At 32.4% G+C, this 22,260-nt stretch overlaps 1 protein-coding gene across 2 annotated transcripts in view; it reads left to right on the top strand.

The window, feature by feature from the left end:
* Positions 1-22,260, top strand: part of LOC129222183 (pyruvate dehydrogenase (acetyl-transferring) kinase, mitochondrial-like) — a 70,149-nt gene that overhangs the window by 28,330 nt on the left and 19,559 nt on the right. For both annotated transcript variants that reach the window (XM_054856650.1, XM_054856647.1), the window contains exons 2-7: positions 10,495-10,633; positions 12,793-12,864; positions 14,728-14,912; positions 18,953-19,039; positions 19,119-19,196; positions 20,655-20,731. In XM_054856650.1, the coding sequence (XP_054712625.1) occupies positions 10,495-10,633; positions 12,793-12,864; positions 14,728-14,912; positions 18,953-19,039; positions 19,119-19,196; positions 20,655-20,731 (638 nt within the window). The remainder of the gene's footprint in view (positions 1-10,494; positions 10,634-12,792; positions 12,865-14,727; positions 14,913-18,952; positions 19,040-19,118; positions 19,197-20,654; positions 20,732-22,260) is intronic.

Here is a 22,260-nt window from a genome sequence, read left to right as displayed (position 1 = left end):
TAATTTCGAGCCTTGATTATTTTTCTTTCATGAAGAGAATCCATCCGCTGCTCTTACCTTACTATCATTATTGCTACGATACTACGTTTAGTTCGCTTTTTCTGAGTTTTGTGTTCGCTGACAGGCGAGAATTTTCATTTTAATGAAATTTGTTGTTTCTTACTCAAATTTGGGAACTTAATCCGTACAAATCAGAGCACTGACCAAGCAGACAAAAATACAACAATCAAATCAATTAACAGCAAAAGCCTAAAGAATAAAAAGTTCAAAGGTGTGTGTGTGGGGGGGGGGAGTTTCTAAAGTTTATGTGATAAGTAAGCCTGTTCAGTAGCAGCTTTACACTCTTGCTCCTGTATCCTACATCTATCGAGTAAGCTAGAAATAATTTTTCACATTCCATCCAAGCATTAATGCAACGCTGGCCCATTCCTTCCAACTCTCTCTCAATTTTAACGGAGATTTCTTTGAAGAGTAAATCATAGTCTTGATTATATTTTTACCGCAGTTGACATTTTTGAAGAAACTGCCATTATTCTGACGATAATACCTTCCGTAACAAATTTTACACTTGGATAGTTGAATTGGGTAAAAAAAAAAATTGAGATACGTATCCGTATCCGCGGATGTACTTTTTTGACGATCCGGCACATCACTAGTACATTCATAGGCACATATCCACATGTAATCGGGTTGAAAAAAAACTCGAACATTCATTTGGGGGTGAGCAAAATGGAAATTAAGGCCAATTTTTGGGCGAAAACTTTTTCGCGAATACAATACTTCCTTTTTTGTAAAAGGAAGTAATTAAGTATTACCCGCATTAAATAATCGTTTGAAATTCCGTAAATTTACCTTGACAGTATTTTAAATCGTTCTCAAGTCATTTGGTGCAGAGTTATATTATTTAATTATTCGCAGTTGCAGGATTTCTTTTAGGAAGTGCAACAAAAATAAATGTTTCCTCTATAAGCTAATCGTCTCGGCTGTTGCACGACGCAGAATATTCTGTTCAAATATTACTAAATTACTTCCCGTTGATTGTTAGTCTGGAAGATCAAGTTTTATGAGAATTTGGGTTTCATCTCGTTTGTGCAATAGCTCTGATGAATAAAAATAGTGAAATGAAAGCTGTATCATAATTTTAAGATAAATGAGAAAATGATGCACTGGTTTCTAAACAGAAGAATTAAAAGCCACAACATTGTAACATATTTGTAATATTAATTGGGATTAGTGTTCAAGTGTGTTTTGCTCATAATATTGCTTCTACGCCAGTGGCAAATATTGCAGAAAAATACGTAGAATCAGGGTCGTGTACAAGGGGAGGGTTCTTAGGGTTCAAACCCCCTCCGAAACGTTTCAAAAGCATTCCAAAAAGTGCTTTTCATCACTTTTTTTCTGAAAAAATTGTAATTACCACTTCATTTCTTAAATTTTTTCAATTCAACTTCTTTTTTCCATTAATTTTGTGTGATAAAGGAATTTTTTATTGAAAAGTTGTACAACTTTTAATGTACCATCACAGCATTTATTTTTTTTAAATTTTTTTTACATTATTTTATTTGTAGTTATTGCTAACATCATTTCTTACAAAAAATATTTCAAATCATCGAACTTCTTTAAATTTGAGGGGTCCAAGTTCTGTATTTAACCTATTTAATTATTGTGAAAACATATTACTGTAAGAAGAATTACTTCGAATGTGCATATAAATGAGTGTGGGCATCTATTCTTCTGAGTTATAGAAAATACATCGATTAATAGAGGTACAAAGGAGTTATGTACTGCACACACTAGATTTTTTTTATCATGAAATAAAAATACATCATCTTTTCCATTTGCTTAAAATTGCAACAAAAATCAATAGAATGCTCAATTAAATCAAATTTAATTGATTGTACAAGGTGTTCCAAAACGACTGCATAAACTCTGCACAGCTAAATTCCTCGTTATGAGTACATAAAAATTGACCAAAGAAGCACTCCAGTACGATCTATAGTTTACCGAGAAAAATACGAAAAGCAAAGAATGACGTCACTTCCGATGCAACCAAAAAAAACTTTATTGGACATATCAAAAACAGTATTTTCATATCTTTCCAAAAAATAATGTTTAAAACGTCATTACACGTATTTGTTGTTTTACGTAAAGTACATATACTGCTGCTGATATGTTCAATAAAGTGTTTTTTCTTGCACCGGCAGTGACGTCATACTTTGTTTTTCGTATTTTCTCTCGTAAACTATGGATTGTACAGAAACATTTCAGGGCAGTTTTTATGAACTCCCAACGAGGAATCTAGCTGTGCAGAGTTTATGCGATCGTTTTGGGGCACCCTGTATAAATGTTACGAAATATATGTTTGGTAAAAACCCTCCCCGAAACAAAAGTCTGGTTACGGCCCTGCGTAGATTAAAATTTGGAACCCCCCCCCCCCCCACCTTTTCCTAAGCTCGCCTGGAAAAAAAAGTGCGGGTGGATCCGGGAAAATATGTGATCTCGTTGGCGGGGGGGGGGGGGCGTTTTATTTGCTGTAGAAGATGAACAGTCTCGTAATTTGAGGGGGGGGGGGGCAGGAGTCCAATAGGCGACAGTTGACCCCTTAGCCCAGTAAATTTAGGCCAAAAATAGGGTGGATGCGCCACAAATAGCTGAATTTTTCAGGATTAGTTCCTGAACATGTGTAGAACAAATCCTGAAAAGTCCCCTAAGCTCCCACGTAAGCTTCCATCCAAAATGGCGGACCATAAACTGAAATTTCTGTGTTCTATGTAACATGCAGCAGAACACGTAAGCTGCTAAAATAAATAATTTTTCACATTTTTGGGTGTATGTTTTTAAGAATATTTTCCCTCATACATTAGTCCATAGTTGTTCTTTTCAAGTTTTAAAAATTGCAATGTAATTTTAAATTGGTGCTTGTGTTTTCCCAATATTTCCCCATAAAAATCATAAACATGTATAATCTACAAATTGTTTTTTGTCTGAAATGCAAAATTTTCGGTTTGAAAATTCAATGCTGATCTGTTTAGCTGTTTGAAACTACCATCAATCGTAAAATGGCTCCAAATTCCTTTTGTAATATTAAATGTATTTAAAAAAAAACACCCACTGTAACGATAGAAATTTAGCAAAAATCGTTTAAAACTTTATTTTCTTTTTAATAAAAAGATCATTTTTATCTCAAAATGGAATTTTTTTTTACATTTTAGGTTGCAAATAGTTACTCAAGAATTATTTTTTTTTTAAATTGTGTTTCCATATAATGTAACAATGGAAAAAATTTCGGTGAAAGATCACTGCCTTCAACTTTAGGAAGTTCTTTTGGGGAAGTTAAACTTCAGATTAGAAAAAAGGGGTTATCATTAAGAAATGAGCGTTCTGTTCAGTCTTCCACATTTTTTGACCAGGAAGATAATGTTTTCAAATCAAATGATAATTTACGGGACATCTCATATATGAATTATCCCCTCAACCACCTTCGCTTTTTGGTTGGGTTTCTCTGCGAAAGGATAAAAACACAAGCGTTGCAGCTATCATTGAATTAGTAGAGCTTTTTGTTAAGCCACCCACCACCAATCTCTTTGTCCATTAAAGATGAAGGATTTCTTATGCAGGCATTGGCATGGGACGAGTCAGACATATAATAAAAAGACATATTCCTCAAATACTCCAGGTGTCTTCAGAAAAAAATTTATTTTTGTGTGAAGCAGTGGTTTTTAATGGATACGCTGATGCATTACCAACTAACATTGGGAAGAAACAAAGAAGAGTCATGTCGAAAATGTCTGAGACTACTGCTTTTTGAAGAAAATGTAATGGGAATGACTTTGTAGACTAACTTTTTGCGGAATTCTGAGAACAAATCATGATTAATTCAAATTATGATGGAATACTTCCGATTATTAGAAATGACTGTTGTACAAGTGGATAGGGAAGCCAAGATATTATTTTGCTCAATTGCGATAAAAACATGCCAGAACAGCTCTAGACCAGTCGCAGTAATAGGTACTGATACAGATCTGATCTCGATTCTAAAAGAAAGAGTTATGTCTGGAACATCACTGTATTTTTTACCCCCAAACCAATTTAACACAAAGAAAAATGTTACAATATATTGAAAGTACAAGAAGCCTTGGGTCCCTTAAAGGATCCTCTTCTTTTACTCCATGCAGCCACAGGATGTGACTCCGACTCTACGTCAGCTATATTCAGAAAGGGTAATTCTTGAGCTTTCAAGGTTCTAAAGGAAAATCTCAAACTGCTTTCTCTGATCTCACTGCTTAGTAGCTTTCATCTTGATCCATCCAGAAAAGGTCACCCAGATTGTGCTGAAACAACTTTTTGGTGGGAGTAACACTTAATTCTCTAGACCAGTGGTTCCCAACCTTTTTCACGTCGCGACCCCCCCCTTTTCAACAACTAAACAACCCGCGACCCCCTATGTTTTCCCCATACATAGTTTATGTGCTTGTGTGTGCATCTGTGAGTATATCGTGCGTACTCGGACATAGCACATATTCTGCATAATGACTCAAGATGCTTGAGGTATTTTATTTAAGCTTAATGTTTTTATTTTTCTACAATAATTGCAGAAATTGAAAACTATAGTCTCGATAATGTTAAACGTACATTTCGGCACTTTCAAAACGATTGCTTCCTAGCAGAGGCGAATTCTTTATTTTATTTTCGGAGGAGCTCAGGTCATAAAAATCCTATATAGTCTCAGTGTCTCCAACTTTTATTGAAGCGAATGATTGCATTAAAAAAAAAAAAAAAAAAAGCGTCGCAAGATCAAAAAATTGGGAGGAGGACATTTGGAAGACCCTCAATTTTTATCGAACGTATATATAACAAGTGAGAGAGAGAGTCCGGATTTATACTTGGAAGGGGGGGGGGGTGTTATTGCTGTCGTATGAGCAGTCAAATTACGAGAATTGCGTAATATAAGTGGAGAAAGAGAATTAAGACTGAATCTAGACGTATCGTAAGTGTAACATTTGCGATGATCCTCCCCCGGAAATTGTTAGAAATTGTAGTTCTATAATTGCAGTTTACACAATCCCTGGTGATGTTCGGAGGAGGAGAGGTTCAGGGAATTTTATAAATGGTTCAATCTCGGAGACTGTATTTGAAATTTCACGATGTTGAAGTCTTAAAAATGAAGTTTTAAACAATTGTTAACGATGGGAAGGGGGAGATGAATCGGGGATGCATTTTAATTTTTCGAAAATGAAAATGATATGTCCTAAATAAGCTCAGTTGTAGATTATCTTTCTTAAAATAAAGAGAAGAGGAGGGGTTCGAGCGACCTTTCCCCGGAAAATTATTGAATTTGAGGTTCAAAAAATGCAATTATAGGCCATCTTTGTAAACGTTAGGGTAAAGGTTTGGGTTTGGAGCCTCTCTCTCTCCCCCCCTGTTTTTTTCGGATTTGAAGCTCCCAAAAATAAATTTAGACGAATTTTAATTATGTGAGAGGAGAGAGGATTTCGGGTGCTCTAAAGGACATTTTTCGAAATTTAAGTCCAAAACACAGAATAGTAGGTTATCTTTAATGACAAGGGTAAATATTCGGAGATTTTCACAAGGAATATTTTTAAAATTTAAGCTCTAAAAACAAAATTTTTTATGATCTTGAATTATGTGAAGGGGGACAGCAGGCATTCCCCTGGAATTTTTTTCGAAATTAAAAACCTAAAAACCCATTTCTTGGCTATTTCTGTTGGAGTTAGGCAACGAGATGAGGTACGGGGCTTTTCCCATTAATATTTCCAAAATTAAGTCCTAAAAATCCAACTACAGGACATCTTTCTGGATAAGGGTTAGAATCGCACAGAATTTATTCGAAATTGAAGTCCCAAAAACAAAATTTAAGACGATTTTGGACGCTGTTACAAGGCGTGAATTCGGGGCTCTTTCGTAGAAAATGTCAGAGATTGAAGACCCTAAACCAAAGCTTAAGATTCTCTTTGAGGACGTTAGGAGATCAGGTACTCTGGCATGAGAAAAGGAGGGGGGCGGGGGTTGCTGGAACCCCATAGCCCTTTTCCTGGATTCGCCATTGCGTTCAAGAATTGATGCTACTCTAATTTCCTCCTATGTATTTGAATTTTTCAACTATGCAATGATATATTTTTAAATGTAGGGATAATGTCGCGACCCCCCTAAAAAATACTTCGCTACCCAAGGTTGGAAACTCCTGCTCTAGACATTTTACAATACAACCGCTATAATCGTTAAGTAACCAAAAATCCTTCTTCAAAATTTAAAGCTTGGCAGCTCTTCCACCCACAAGTGCAGTTGCTTCACAGCATCCATTTTGTGTTTATCCATTAGTACAACAGTGACTTAAGAAAAAAAAATGAATCCAATTAAATGGGGATGTGTTTTGAAAGGAGGTGGAGTGTTCACAACGCTTTTGTCACTTCCCGAAGCTTCCGAAGGAATTCCGCATTTAATGTTTTGTGACTACAAGTTAACAATAATTATGTCAGACTGTGATCTAGATGCCAATGAAAACACAGACCTTTAATGTTCCAAGTTTTGCATGCATTGTTTAGGTGAAACATGTAAAAATTCAACCTCTGTGCAGTTTCGTTTATGATGATTATGATATTGAATGTTGATGCTTTTTTTCCCTCTAGATTTTTACTGTCATTACGATCTTTTCTTTATATATTTTACATGCTTTTCAAAAAGATATTATACGTCAGCTTCTAAAGTACTAAATAAATGATATTCCGTAGTTTTTTTTTGAAAATTCTTAATAAGGTCACTTTTTTTTTCTCGTATCATATTCTTATTCCAAAGCTAGAAATAGCAAGATTTCTTTCAGAAATGGAATAAAAGTTACTTGATTATTCAATAAATGGAATATATCAATCATTTTACAGTTCACAGTTCATATTTTAAAAAGAATAACATAAAAAAAATTCTTTATTTTAGTAGCTTTTTCGTTCTGCTGCATATTATGTAGAAAATAGAAATTTTAGCTTTTAATGTCAAAACAATTGTTTGAACTTTTTTGTTGGTTATTTTAGAGTATATATCGAAACAGTATTACTTTTAGAGCATACAGGTTTTTTCAGAACTGAAAAATCTTTATTTTTGACCGAGTTATAAGAAAAACAAAAAGTACTAGGCGGCCATCTTTGATCCGCCATTTTGGATGGAAGCTCACATGGGATCTTAGGGGACTTTTTAGGATTTACTCTACATGCTATGAGGAACTAATTCTGAAAATATTTCTTAATTATAAGTTTGTGGCGCAAATCATCTTAAATTTACCGGGCTACCTGGCTACCTTTCTTTCGGATTTGAGATATCACATGCATTTCGATATATATGGGAGTAATTTTTGCTGCTTTTCGTTCAACTATGCATTGAATATTGACCCCCCCCCCCCCCGGAAAAATTTGAAATGACAAGGCTGAAGATGAATTGCTTTTTTTTCTTGGGGATGGAGGGAGGTGACTGCAAATTGGAATAGTTTTCGCGTTAAGCGTAATCGCAATTCCTTAAAAAGAATGCAAGGATTTTTACAATATTGGTATGCAGATAGATCTCAAAGAAAATTTATGTTGGTTAGATTTTTGCTGCACTCGCTCCAAGGGAATTAGAGCTATTATTTTCAACAGAAATAAGTATCTCATAAGTCATGACATTGACGTCCACAAATATGTAATTTTTAAAAACTTCTCTAACCATAAATTAAAAAAACAACTTGTTTTAAGTGTTTAAGACTCATTATTTCAATGTCAATAGAAATATAGAAATTTTATGAATAACAAAAATATTGCTCGCTTTAAACGGTGTTTGCTCGTTAAAAGCGATTTTTGCTTTCATAGACCAAATGTATCTAATTTCCTCGTCTAAACCGAGTTCTCGTTAAATCAGTTTTTTTTTTAAAGCAAGTTCAACTGTATTAAAACCTGCGCGCGTGTGTGTGTGTGTGTCTTTGAGACTGTAACCCTAGCTACTCCGAACTGTGAATGTCTAATAGATCAATGCCGCTTACCCCTCAAACTTTAAAGTTCCAGAAAAATGGGCCTGACTTCCAGGTATCCAGGTTGTCCTGAGAACATCCAGGGGTACGGCATTGAACCATCGATGGTGGCGAACGGGATTTGACGATCAGGAGGCGGAGCCCCTTAGTTGAATTATATTTTATTTGCACCACTATGGTAATTTATCTTTATCTTTACTAATAATAAAGCTGAAAGTCTCTCTGTCTGGATCTCTTTCTGTCTGTCTAGATGTCTGTGACGCGCATTCACCGTTCGGCAGGTTCTCGTGAAATTTGGCAGAGTTAGTTTGCAGCATGGGGGTGTGCACCTCGAAGCGATTTTTCGAAAATTCGATTTTGTTCTTTTTCTATCCCAATTTTAAGAACATTTTACCGAGCAAATTATCACAACGTGGACGACTAAATTACGAAAGTTTCATAACGTGGAACCGTAACATGGACAAGCAAATGAAAAAAGCAAATTGGCGAGAAAATCATCATCCAATATTTGTAAATATAGAGGCGAACCAAATGACCTTTTAATTTTCTACTTCGGGAAAAGTAGTGCGAGTACTACTAGTTTTAAAATAAAAAAACTTGATTATTTTCCTTTTCTTGCAAAATTTTAACGTGTTATTGTGTCTCAAATTTGTGTCTCAAGTAGCGTGTTCGAATGGTTTCTGAAAATCGACTCATTCACTTATTGCATTCAATCAAATCATTTTATTTCTCTTCCACTCTAACATAAAACATCTGCGCTTTTTTTTTTTCTTTTTGACGTCACCTTATACAGACGTATGGGATGGGGTGAATGAAGGTCTTTTCTATTAGCAATGGATTTAAATCGGTTACTACTCTACTTAGCAATTAACTTGATAGCGGTATGAATTAAAGGGAAGTAAACAACTTAGTGACAGCTTTCTTTGTGTGATGCTTTTTTTCAGAATTTATTGTTTTATTTTTCTTTCTTAAACTTAAAAAAAAAAAAAAAAGTTGAACAATATTTTTTTTTTAATTTTTTATTTCTTTAACTTTTCGGCAAATCTTAACACAAATGGAGGGGGGGGGGATTAAAAATCAACTACATTAATAACAATTTTTAAAACTTACAAAGTTCATAAAACGATTTTTAAAAAGGAAAAAAAAAATATTTCTTAAACATAAGCTGCTTTTTTTTCCCTTTTTTAAATAATTAACAAAAAGAGTAGAAACATCGTCAGCAATTATGTATGTACGTTGTTTTTCTTGAAATTAACATTAATTTCTGAAGCCTCATTTGAAGACTCGGCTCAGCAAATGCCGAGTGCCAAGTCTTCATGGCCCTCGATTTTCAACGCTGACACCTAAAAATTTGAGGGCAAAATGTTCTGCTACATCGTGTGTCAGTAATTTTTCTTTAAATTTTAAAGGGCGGGAAAAAAAGGAGAAGTAGAGAAAAACACGGATCCAGCGCTCTGATTGTAGGGCAAAGCTTCGAGTTGAGTTCTGGGATATTTGGAAGACACGAAGAAGTGTGTGTGTGGGGGGGGGGGGATTTCAAGTACATAATGTATGAATATTGTAATGTATCGATTCATCAACTTTTGATGCGTTTATGAGAAACAAAAAATTGCGTGTCATTTGGAACATCTCCGAAGTACAAAAATTATCTGGAATATATTATTTGAAAAGCTATTTTTAAATTTTGAAATGAATGAAAAAGCTGTAGCATAAAATAGAATGAGGTTTGTTTCCATCAGTCAAAAGTACTACTTTTAGTCACTGAGGTTGATAGAATGCCCCCCCCCCCCCAAAAAAAAAGTAATAAAATAAAATAAAATAATTATAATAATAATTAACATGAATTGAGGAAAATCTTTTATTTTCAAAACGTTTAGTTTTTAATTTTTTTTTCTTGTCCAATTTTTCAAACAAGGCGTGGTATTTATGACGTCACAAGTGATGAACTTGGGCGCTTACTCCACTGCCTCAATGAATGCTGTGACTCTTGCTGTCTACCGCGTTCCCAGCTTATGATAATTCAGAAACGAATTAAATGTCGCTCGTTACGCTTGGCTATTAACCATATCGTTGCCAGTACATGTGAGTAAAGAAGCGAATTATATACCGTGCTTTGTGCTAATGGCATCAGTGAATGACATTTCAACACTTGTGATCTTATGTGCAGAAGCGTAAAAAATGACATTGAATCTGCGCACCAATTAAAATAATTTTTAAAAAGTATTAAACTTTGTCAATTTACTTAAAAAATGGTCAAATCCTATATTTTTAAGCAAAGTCTTGTTCAGAAAAAAAATACTTTTAAAATTCTGGAAACGGTCCTATTGGTAACCAAAATCCTTTTTTAGATTAAAAATATTTTTTAAGTTAATTGGAATCATATCAAATTTAAACATTCTTAAAGTATATTTCGATGTTTTTTTGGGGCAGTTTTGTTTTGTTTTTCCAACCCCTGCAGTTTTTTGATTTATACTTGTTTTAAACAGGTCGAAAAGCATGTGAAAGAACATCTTTCATATTTTTACGGAAGGAACTTCCAGTGAGATTAGCCAACATAATGAAAGAAATTCAGCTTCTTCCTGACAAACTCTTAGCCATGCCATCTGTATCCTTGGTTCAAAGCTGGTAATTTTTTGAAACATTATTGTCCTTTAATTTTATTTTAATGTTGAAAAGTTAATAGTTTTTATGTGCATTACCTATTGTTATTTTTTCAAAAGCTAGAAGAAATAAGCTTTTAAAAATTTCTGTATGAAAAAACTGCATCCTTTTTTTTTTTGTGTTTAAATATATTCGGGGGGGGGGCCGGAAAGTCCCCCCTAATATATTCCCTGGCTTTGATCAATGTTTTTACATATAAGGGGGCGTGTTTTTTGTTTATCGATAAAATTTGCTTTGAGGGTGCACTTTTTGTCCCCCCCTCCCCTTAGAAAAATTCGAAATGACAGGCCTAATTGTTAACAATTGCTAGAATATATACTCAACTGACATTGCAGCACCTGAATTCCCTTTTTTCCGATCGCTCCAGCACTTTTTTAGTAACAAAAACTTGGTAATTTGGATAATATCCAAAATGCCATTTCCCGATCTTTTGCTCCAAAACAAGTTGATTTGTATGATACAGGATTGGAAATTTGCACACTAGGTAGCAAAAGGGTCTTCACAACAAGAGTAATTAACATCATTGTTAAAAAAAAAAAAACTTCCTAAAGAATTTGGGAAAAGAAAAACACATTTCTTTCTTGTCCCCCTAACATATTGAGTGGTACCCAAATTAGTTTTATAAAACTCATGTTACACTTTTTAAAAATTAGTGTCACTTTAGCCAGTGGCACAGTTTGTCTGCCCTGAAACTGACTCTAATTTCAGAACTCCAAAGATAAACATGGGGTTTGTTGGAGTAAGAGAGTCCCTCCCCCCCCATACGCAGAAAAATCTGAAATATGTATATAGTTCCTATACTTCCTTCATATGATGTTATATTTCATCATAGTGGTTGGTTTTTCATGTAAGTTTTTTCCAGAACTAAAGTCAAATAAATTTTCCGAAAACCATTTTTTAGGGAGGTTCGCAATATTTTCCCCAAGAAGTGTTTATAGTTTAGTTTTTTATGTTTTTAATGTTTATTAAACTTTAATGCGTAGTTTGAAAATGCATATTAAATGGGAATTTTTACCCATATTGATAAGTGTCGTAAGAGGAGGGTTTCCACATACCTTTAATTTTCCTCAATAGGGGTAAGTGGGTTTTTTCAGTTGGTCCCTTAATAGTGACAATTTTGAAATGAAAAGGAACTCTGATGAAGAAATTTCTGTGGATGAAATACAAGAAAATTGTGAGGATCTTGGAGGGATTCATACATCAGCTACAAAAAACTGCAAAACCTGTTGACAAAAATTGTTATTTGTGAAACTTGCATTAAAGAAAACCATAAAGTATTATGTCGCTTTAATTTTGGAAGCTGATGATGCCGGGGGGGGGGGGGGAATGCCAAATTTGCAAGAAAAAATAGAAGTAGCGACATTTATTGTTGGCTTGATACAGATATTACTTAGGATGAAACAATAATGATTCTCTGTTAGCCAATTTTTTAATCAACCCTCCCATTTACTGTTTTCAAATTCTTTTTCGACTTATAATGTTTGCTAATTTACTAAAGTTGATCTTTATCAAATGCATTACATTTATTCAACACTACTACTTGACGTGTAAAAGTGAAACACATGCCTATGGGCTCTTAATAAATTTCACATATGTAATTGTTTTGGTTTTTGTTTTATAATTTTCCATCATACAAATTTCAATGTCTCTAGATCTCTCACAAAACGAACCTATTTACAAAAAAAATATTTTATACTAATAATTTACATACTTCATCAAGAAATTTTTTACACCCCGCCTCATTACTTACCTGTTATTTACATATGCTTGCCTTAAAAGTAAATAATAAGAGATGGATGACCACTCTTACACTTTCTTATGTGGTAAGTGAGATACCCATCTGATTAAAGAAAATAAAATAAATAAGTAAAAAAAAAAATGTTTAGTGCATTTGTTTAAGAAATAATGTTGAACTTCTGTTTATTAATCAAGTCCAAGATAAAATAAGTCAATAATTTGTTTTTTTCCAATAATTTGTATTAGGCTTCAAAAACGTACTGTTTCAAAAAATGATTTCATTTACTCTAACCAACACTAATTCTTTTCAATTTTGAATCTTATTCAAATAATAAACATTTGTTTATTTTTAAATTGAATGTCTTCATTTTTTTTACACTTTCTAGGTATGAAAAAAGTTTTGAAGAAATTCTTGTGTATGAAAAAGTTGATGCAAGTGATTTAAAAACTTTGGAAAAGTAAGTTTAATTTAAACATTTCTGATATCCTATTTTATACAAATTGTTTTTTTTTAAGTACATTTATGTACTTTCTTCATTTTGTTGGAATAATGCATTCTTCTCATTTTTTTTTTTTTCAAAAATTGACATTGTATTATTATAGCGGCTTTCTATGTTTCAGAGTTTGCTTTGTTTTCTCATTCATTACAACAGTTCTCTACTTCAAAAGAAGTTAGAAGGACTTCTGTTTTCTCATTTTTGAGAGTATAAAATTTATCCTACAACTTTGAATCATATGTTAGTCAGTTCCTTTTGGAAGGCAAGTGAATTTCATTTTTCAAAATTTGGTTTGGTCCCCCCTTAGTCTGAAATTGTGTTTTAGCACATTTAGTTTAAAATAATTTGCATTTGGGAACCTCTCCAACCTCCTCTATGGTGCTTAACATGGAGGAAAGAGAGCTTCAAAATGTGTTTTTAGGCAGGAGAGCTCTCGAAATGCTCACCTCTTTTCCTAATATTACCAAAGATAGTATATAAATACATTTTTTGACCTCAATGTTGAAAAATTTCCGGACAGAGCCCTGAGCCCTGGCCTTTTCTTTGAAGGTACTAACGTGATCTAAGATAGCCAAAAATGCGCTTTTAGGACTTCAATTTCGGAAATTTACTGTGAGAGGTCCCTTTATCCCCCCTCCCTTAGCACCTAACATCTTCAAAGAATTAAACTTTTTTCAAAATTTCATATCTGAAGAATTTCTGAGGGAGGGGCTCAGAACTCCGAACTCCTTTTCCGAACGCTCAAAAGAAAATCTAAAACTTCATTCTTAGAAATTTCCATGGGAGAACCCACTAGCTCTTTCTTCTCAAAGTTAGCCTAAAATAGACTTCAACTTCAAGAGAGATTTTGAGGGGGTCAACCCTCCCTCTGCCCCCACTTCCTCCTAATATGATCAAACAAAGCCTAAAGTGGGACTTCAATTACAGAACATCTCCAGGAGAGAACCACATGACTTAACAACACTTTAGGTGCAAAGATAGCACCTAATTGGTGCCGAAAATTTCAATAAGAAAGCAATTGAACCTTCCCCATTCCACCAAACTACCCAGATACCCTTAAAATTTATTTCAGCTTTGAAAATATTTCAATAAAAACCTTGGATTCCTTCTCTTTTCTAAGGCCTACACATGTTATAATACGCATGCAATTCCATTTCCAAAGATAGCGTAAAATATCATATTTCAGAGCTCAAACTTTTCGAATTGAGTATCCATTTTCGTTTTCCTTAATGTCTCTAAAATAGCCTAAGCTAGCATTTAAAAATTTTAATTTCAGAAAATTTCCTTGTGGTGAATTTGATCCCCCTAATGTCAACGAAGAAACACTAAAAAAGACTTTAATTTTGAAAATGATCGGGAGCAAATCCAAACCCTGCCTTACCCCTAACGTTACTAAAAATTGCCTAAAATTGCAATTTTTGACAAATTTTGCAACTTTTTCCAAGTGTGATCTCTTACTTCCCCTCCCTGTTTTTTTCTCTTGCAATAATATGGAATTTTTAATTACACCTTCTTTTTTCTTAAATTAAGCTTCTAGTTTTAACTTAAATACTTTTGCCAGTTAATGTATTAGCTATTTCACAACAGAAGGGCGGTAAATTGAGAACCGTCCTGGGTGGCAAACTCAGTAGCTATGCCACTGGTACTAATTATATCACTTTGGAGTCATAATCATTTAAGACATCAAAGCTAAAAGTAATACAGTTGATTTTAAATGTGTAGAGTATTTATTTTCTAAGAATATTTTACTGTACACTGTTAACATATATTTTTATTGGTTCGTATTTGTATTTAGCAATTAATATATTCGTTGTTCCTTTTCAGCTTCTGTGATCGACTGATTAAAATCCATAACCGCCATAATGATGTTGTTCCTACAATGGCTCAAGGTGTTATTGAATTGAAGGAGGTTTGTCAGTTGGACCAACAAACAGAACACAGTATACAATACTTTCTTGATCGATTTTATATGAGTCGAATTTCAATAAGAATGTTAATAAATCAGCATAGTAAGTATTCTGACAATATCTCGTGCGGCATGAACGGGCATACGTATATTGAAAATCTCAAGTTATGTTTCTTTAATGCTTAGTTTTATTATGAAATTTTAAACTTTTTTATGAATCTGTAGACATTTTCCTACACTATGAAAATAGTAACTATAGAAAATGGCGCTTTCCAACTTAGAGAATTTTTCTGTTTTTGTTGGCCTCTTAAATTTGAATTTTGCAATCAACATTAACCAAATGAAATGTGTAAAAGGAACAAAAATAAGTAGAAGTACCTTACAGTAGAGGAAGAATAATATTTATCTCCCTAGTTTGTTGCCAACTGATGTAAGAAACAGTTTTATGGAGATTTACTGTTGAAGTATTGTTAGTGTAGATAAAGTAAGTGGTTACATCGGAATCACCCCAGCAATTGACTTCATTTTTACTTTCTTCTATACTAATGTATAGAAAAAAGTATTGGATTCATGCAAATTTTCGAATTTCGAATTTTGACGGATTCGAACATTTTGAGGTGTGCTGAGTCCATTTCGACCATTTTTGGAAAATGTCTGTGTGTGTGTGTGTTTGCTAGTGAACCGAATTTATTCTTGGCTAAACGACGACTCTCCAGGTATCATCGCAAAATATCCATTTTTATCATGAATCACTATGCAATGATTGGAGGAAAATGTTGCCAAACAACCCCTTACCATTCGTCGCCTATCCAAGAATTATAGAAATTCAACTCATTAGATCACTGATAACTTTTTAAATTTTAAAGATATTGAGGCGGAATTTTTTTATGAGTTGCAGGATCTATTTGAGCTTTGGATTATGGAAGTTAAAAATTGCTATCTTTCATGCATGCGCAGTGCAAAATTAATTGCTTTAAACTTTCATATTTCATTGAATTTTCAATATTTTAACTTCAAATTTTATTATTATGTTTCTCTGATATACTGTCAAATATTCTGAAAGTTTGGTAACATTTGATGGAAACTCTGCATGATATGAGTCGAAAACCTTCAAAAAAAATTATATTTTTGAAAGAAATGCTTTGATCTCTGTTTGTATAAGAGATACTTCCATGAAAATACATTTTAGATAGTTTTTTAACTTATTTCTGAAATTTATAGCTTATTCCCTACTAGTGATGTAAAATACCTGGGTATTTATTTTTAGGGGTAAATACCCAGGGTAAATACCCAAAATGGGTATTTACCCGGGTATTTATTTCGAAAATTTATATTCAACTAAAATACTTTTCTTTATGTATTCCACTATGTATAAATACAGGGTCTATTCCAAAAGTAATGCAGTTTTTTTATAAAAAGTAATTTATTGAACAAATGTGCACAAACACTTAAAATTCTTCAGAGTAATGTCCTTGGGCTTCTGCACATTTCTTCCATCGTCTCTGCCATGACTGGTAAATGCCCTGAAAAGCGTTTTTGGGGACCTCCCCTAAGGTCTTCGTCACGGCTGATTGGATCTCTTCTAGGGATGAAAAATGGGTTAATTTCAGGCTTACCTTAATCCGAGGGAACAAAAAGAAGTCTATCGGGGCGACGTCAGGAATATAAAGGGCTGGGACAGCATTTTCACCTGGTGTTTAGCAAGGAACTTGCGGATTCGCAGCACGTTATGTCAAGGTGCTTCGGCACGAATTTGCCTCATGCTTTTCTCATCGCTAAATCTTGAGTAATGCGAAACACAGCTCTAGATGAGATTTTCAGTTTGTTTGCATCCATCTTGAACCTCTTCCCGACTCTCTTTATATGTCTTTAACCACCTCAAAACTTGTGAATAGGACAGAGAAGAGCCCGTAAGCCTCACAATGGGCGCTCGTATAGGGGGGGAAGAGGGGGTTCAAGCCCCCTCTTAGAAATTAGAATTTCATTGCTTTTAGTACTTTTCTCTTTGCAAAAATGTAAAAAGATTTCTTTTCCAGTCTTTAATGAATAAGTTATTTAAAATGTCAAATTTTAATAACTCGAATCGGAACTGAAATCGGTTTCTATGAAGAAATATCCTGCTAAATTATGGGGAAAAATATCTGAGCCCCCCCCTTAAAATTTTGCATATTTGGGCCCTTGAGCCTCACAAATCATTTTGTTAGTCTCCGCAAGAGATTTTGTTGCTTAAGCATCAAAACTTAAACATACCATTTTTCCTGTGACATGGTTGATGCACAGAGGTTAACTTACGTCCGGCTGCTTTCAGAAAACTTTAGGGTCCCCCTCACTTAAACCAAGTAGTTCGATTATACTCTTACCAATGAAAGCGGCCTGGAAAAAACCATTGCATCACTTTCAGAATGCACCTTCTATAACCAACCATATACAAAACAATAAATTTTTGCCCAAAAATTGTATTTTGATCACATATTCAAAGAATTATTGTGTGAAACAGCTTAGCAATCTAATATGAAATGTGTTTGATATGCCTAATCAATGTTAGTAGCCAAATTTCAAATATAAAAAGCCATTCTACAAAAACTTAAAAAAAAGTAACTGGTTACAAAAAAAAAAAAAAAATCTTCTCCAATTATGACATTGAAAAGAAAGATTCTTTGGTTCACAATATGTTTCTTTCATAATTTCATCAGGTCTTTTTAATAAAAAATATTATAAACTGTGTAAAACATATGTATGTAGTTTTACCAATTATTTCATATTTAGATTTTTAGAAAAAATTCCCATTCACTTTTTGCATTTTTTTGTAAAATACCCAGTTTTTGGGTATTTACCCAGGTTTTGGGTAAATACCCGATTAAATACCCAAAAAATATTTACCTACCCGCTTGGCATTTTCCCGATCCACATCACTATTCCCAACTATTTACAATGAAAAATGATCAAAAACATTTTTTTCTTTCCTCAATTTGAATGGTAGACTTAGAAGTTTTTGTGAAAAAAAAAAAGAATTTTGTCTTTTATTTCTTAGAAATCTGTAAAAATGTGAATTTTCGAAAGTGTTCCCAATGTTAGTAGCCAAATTTCAAATATAAAAAGCCATTCTAAAAAAACTTAAAAAAAAGTAACTGGTTACAAAAAAAAAAAAAAAAATCTTCTCCAATTATGACATTGAAAAAAAAAAAGAATTCTTTGGTTCACAATATGTTTCTTTCAAAATTTCATCAGGTCTTTTTAAAAAAAAATATTATAAACTGTGGAAAACATATGTATTAGTTTTACCAATTATTTCATATTTAGATTTTTAGAAAAAATTCCCATTCACTTTTTACATTTTTTTTGTAAAATACCCAGTTTTTGGGTATTTACCCAGGTTTTGGGTAAATACCCGATTAAATACCCAAAAAATATTTACCTACCCGCTTGGCATTTTCCCGATCCACATCACTATTCCCAACTATTTACAATGAAAAATGATCAAAAACATTTTTTTCTTTCCTCAATTTGTTGCTGGTCTCCTAAATGAATGGTAGACTTAAGTTTTATTGAAAAATGACAGCTGAAGCATACCTTTTATGTGAAAAAAAATTAGAGTAATTTGTCTTTTATTTCTTGAGAAATCTGTAAAAATGTGAATTTTCGAAAGTGTTCCAATACTTTTGGCCATATGGTGTAAATAACATGTTAAGTTTATGTGTTCTGGCCCATGAAATTCATTTTAATGTGAGAGATGCGGTCACAGGGGAAAAAATAAAATAACACTCCTTTGTTTTTTGGATATTTTTTTTTACAATCCCAAGAAGCTGTGCTAATGGATTGAAAGTCAGCCAAAAAAGTATAAAATTTAAAAGAATTTATGTTTTTTGGATTAAATTTAGGAATTGAGACTTTGAAATGCATTGTTGCTTTTATTATTTTCTTTTTGTTAAACATCATGGCTGTCTGTGAGCTACACTAGCCACACATTTCTTTGAAAAATAAGCAGAGATATAATGTTAATGCCTGTTAATTTTTTTTTAATTGAAAAATTGGATTATAATGCAATCAATCAACTTGTGATCTAATTTTTGTTTTTATAGACCTTTGTTTTATGCTTATTTTTCTTTTATTTGAAATCAGGATAATTATTTCTTTTTTCTTTAGCATCATTGTTTGGCTCTAACCTTAATGGACATCCTCGACACATAGGTTGCATTGATCCTAACTGCCGTGTCACAGCTGTTTTAAATGGTATAAAAATAGTACATTTTAAAATTTTTATCACACTACATCAACATAATAATTTTATTAATTCATGCATTACTCACAGATGCTTATGAAAATGCCAAATTTCTTTGTGACCAGTATTATATGGCCTCTCCGGATGTGGAAATTGTTGAAAATTCAGGTATGCTTTAAAGCACTTTAATTAACTTTTTAAATTCATTTTTTACTACTATCTGCTTTTTCTCAATCTTTGTTTTATTTGCCATTGCTTTGAAGGGAAATGTCCGTCATGCTGTTTTAGAAATTGGTATATTTACTAAAAAAACTAGTATTACTTCTTTTTGCAAAAGTAATATTAATATTTCCTCATCCATATAAGTAATGTGCCAACACAGAAAAACCATTTCTGATTTGCTGAATACATACAAAGGATAAAAATAAGATAACTGCAACAAAATGAATTTGTTAAAGCGAGTTCAGTTAATTCAAAAGATGTATTACTGTAATAACATTCGCTTCTACGTTGACTTACTCAAGTGAAAAAGAAAAATTCTTTGCTTACCTTTTTTCATACTTTTTATTTGTATTTTTTAAATTGTAACACTTAACAATATTCAGTTTATTGCTTGAAACTTGATTTTTAAACTAATGTGGAGAGAGGTAGTATTATACATATCTGTTATTATACACAGTATTTTTTTATGTAACATTTTGTATGTATATTTATGTTTTGAAATGTTTTTGCAGATTTATTTTTAATTTTCTCGAATTTTTTGAGTTTAAAAATTTATTATAGTTTCCCTGTTTATTACTTTATCAAGATCAAGCAGTACAAAAACATTTTTTTGTTTAAAACTTAAAAGCAGTATGAAACAAAAGGTTGTCTTGTTTCTCAAAACTTAATTCACAGCAAAAGTTTTTGAAAAGAAAAAAAAAGTTACATTTTAAACTATGAAGATCTATTGATGATATAATAAATTGTGATAGTAGAACAAACAGTATTTTTTTCAGTTTTCCTCATTGTTGTGGCTAATGCAAAATATATTGATAAATTCTAAGCAGACTTAAAAAGGAAGGCTAGTTATTTGCTTGGAATCTGTGCACCATAAGCATTTAGTTTTAAAAAAGGCAGAACAAAATTCTCAACGAAAATATTAAAAATAACATGTTGTATATAATAGTCTAGCTTCAAAAGTAGTAATGGACATATCGACACTTTTTCAGTTTACATTTATTTATCGTATAGGTGTCTATGAGAAATTTTGAATGTCTCCTGAAATAATTATAATCTGTTATTATAAAATGATAAAGTCAGATTTTTTTTCAATATTTGTTGCTGTATTAAACTTTTTCAGTATAGGTATTTTTGAAATCCAACTTGCAAAAAAAACTTAAAATTTCAATGTTTATTCACTTTAATTCATTGCATTTCTATTTAGTTATCTGAAATTGATATGTTATGAACTAATCCTGATTTGATTGATACATTCAATACAAATAATACTATTTCTTCTTATTATTTATTCATTTCATGAATTTATTTGTTTATTGAATGATAAAATTTCTTCTTGTGATGAAATATTGTGTTAAATGTCAGTACAGAGTTTCATCCAACAATAATAAATATTTTCCTGTAAAGGTCTTGATCCTGGTTCTCCAATAACTGTTGTTTATGTACCTGCTCATTTATATCATATGTTATTTGAGCTATTTAAGGTAAGTTTTCAGAGAAACAAAAAAAATTTTTTTTTTTTTTTTTGATAATTATACTCTATAGTTTCCTCAATTTTGCATTTTAAATATGAATGATTTGACTGTTTGGAATCCTGGGAACCTGTGAAATTATTAAGGAAATCTTGTAAGAATTCTTTAAAAGCCAATTAAAAAAAAAAAACTTTATTTTTTGGGAGGTAGCGGCAGTGGTATAATATATGCCATGTTAGTCAAAATTTAAAATAATTTATTTTTCATTTGATATAACAAATTTAGAAAAAGTAATCAATGTTCAAGTATTTATGTACATCAGTGTAATATAACTTTTTTTTTTTTGCAAACTTCCAAAGTGCAAATTAAAATTATATGAGACTAAATTACTAGATACATTTTTTTCCATGTTGAACAATGGTGAATAATTTGTGTTTATTAATTACATTTTATATTTAGTAACATAAAAAGCCTAGCAGCTATTTTATTCATAGCCCCCTAACTCTGAATCTCCACCATCAGATTAAAAGCATCAGAATAAAATTTTTGTTTTAAGTTATAATTGTCACCATTTGAGTCTGTTACATCAAAGATTTCTGAGTCACCATTATTTAACAATTCTAAAATGCCGATTCCTCTAAAACCAGTAATTATGGTTGAACTTCGAGTTAAGCATGCTATGTCTTCATATTGTTATGAATTCTGTAAATAGTAATTATTTTTATGATTAATTTGTAGTAATCTGGCAAAATTGGGCATTTATTCCATTATCTTTCATCTAAAATTGTCTTAGTAACATAACCTGTAAATAGTTTCTTGTAATGAATAGACAACCCCCTTACATTCGAATGAAGTATATTCCCTCCATTTCTGAACGATAAGATTTGAGAATGGAGTGAAAAGAAAATATTTGAAATTGGTAGAACAAGGTGGGATTTTCTGGATGTTTCTTTGCTGAGTATAAAAGCAGTGTGGCATTTCAATGAGAGTTTAGTTTTTGCTTGTGAATCGTATCAGCTATGCGCTGGAGAACATGTATTAGCTCTGCTTTGTGAAGCCTTTGAGCTGTGTTTTTGCGTATTTGGATGTAAATACGTGTGCCATCGCTGAGTTTACGGTGTTAATTGATATTTGCTTAATTGCTGATGATTGATTTAGCAGTTGTAACTACGTTTCCTGTACATAGCTGTAAATAAATCTCATGTGCTTTTCTCAAGAACTCTGTCATCATTCAAAGAAAGTTTGAAGTTGCTACGAACACATAACAATATTATACCCTCCTCATGCCAATCTGAATTTGTACAGCATTTCGCTCCCATTTTCCCCTGTCTTTACGTAATTGACTCCTAAACATTTTATTTATAACAAGGTCTAAATAGAAACTAAGCTCTTCAGAATACTCCTTTTCCATCATATATGTGACATTAGTGTATAAGACATGTCATTTAAATTAAACAACAGTCAAAACTAATCTCCCAGAAAGTTATGTTAATAAGTTACTGAATTCCAATGAACAAGTTGTGCAACCTGCGAGCACATGC

The sequence above is a fragment of the Uloborus diversus genome, chromosome 5 (genome assembly GCF_026930045.1).
Source record: "Uloborus diversus isolate 005 chromosome 5, Udiv.v.3.1, whole genome shotgun sequence".
Lineage (NCBI taxonomy): Eukaryota > Metazoa > Arthropoda > Arachnida > Araneae > Uloboridae > Uloborus > Uloborus diversus.
This window is presented reverse-complemented; position numbering and strand designations above follow the sequence as displayed.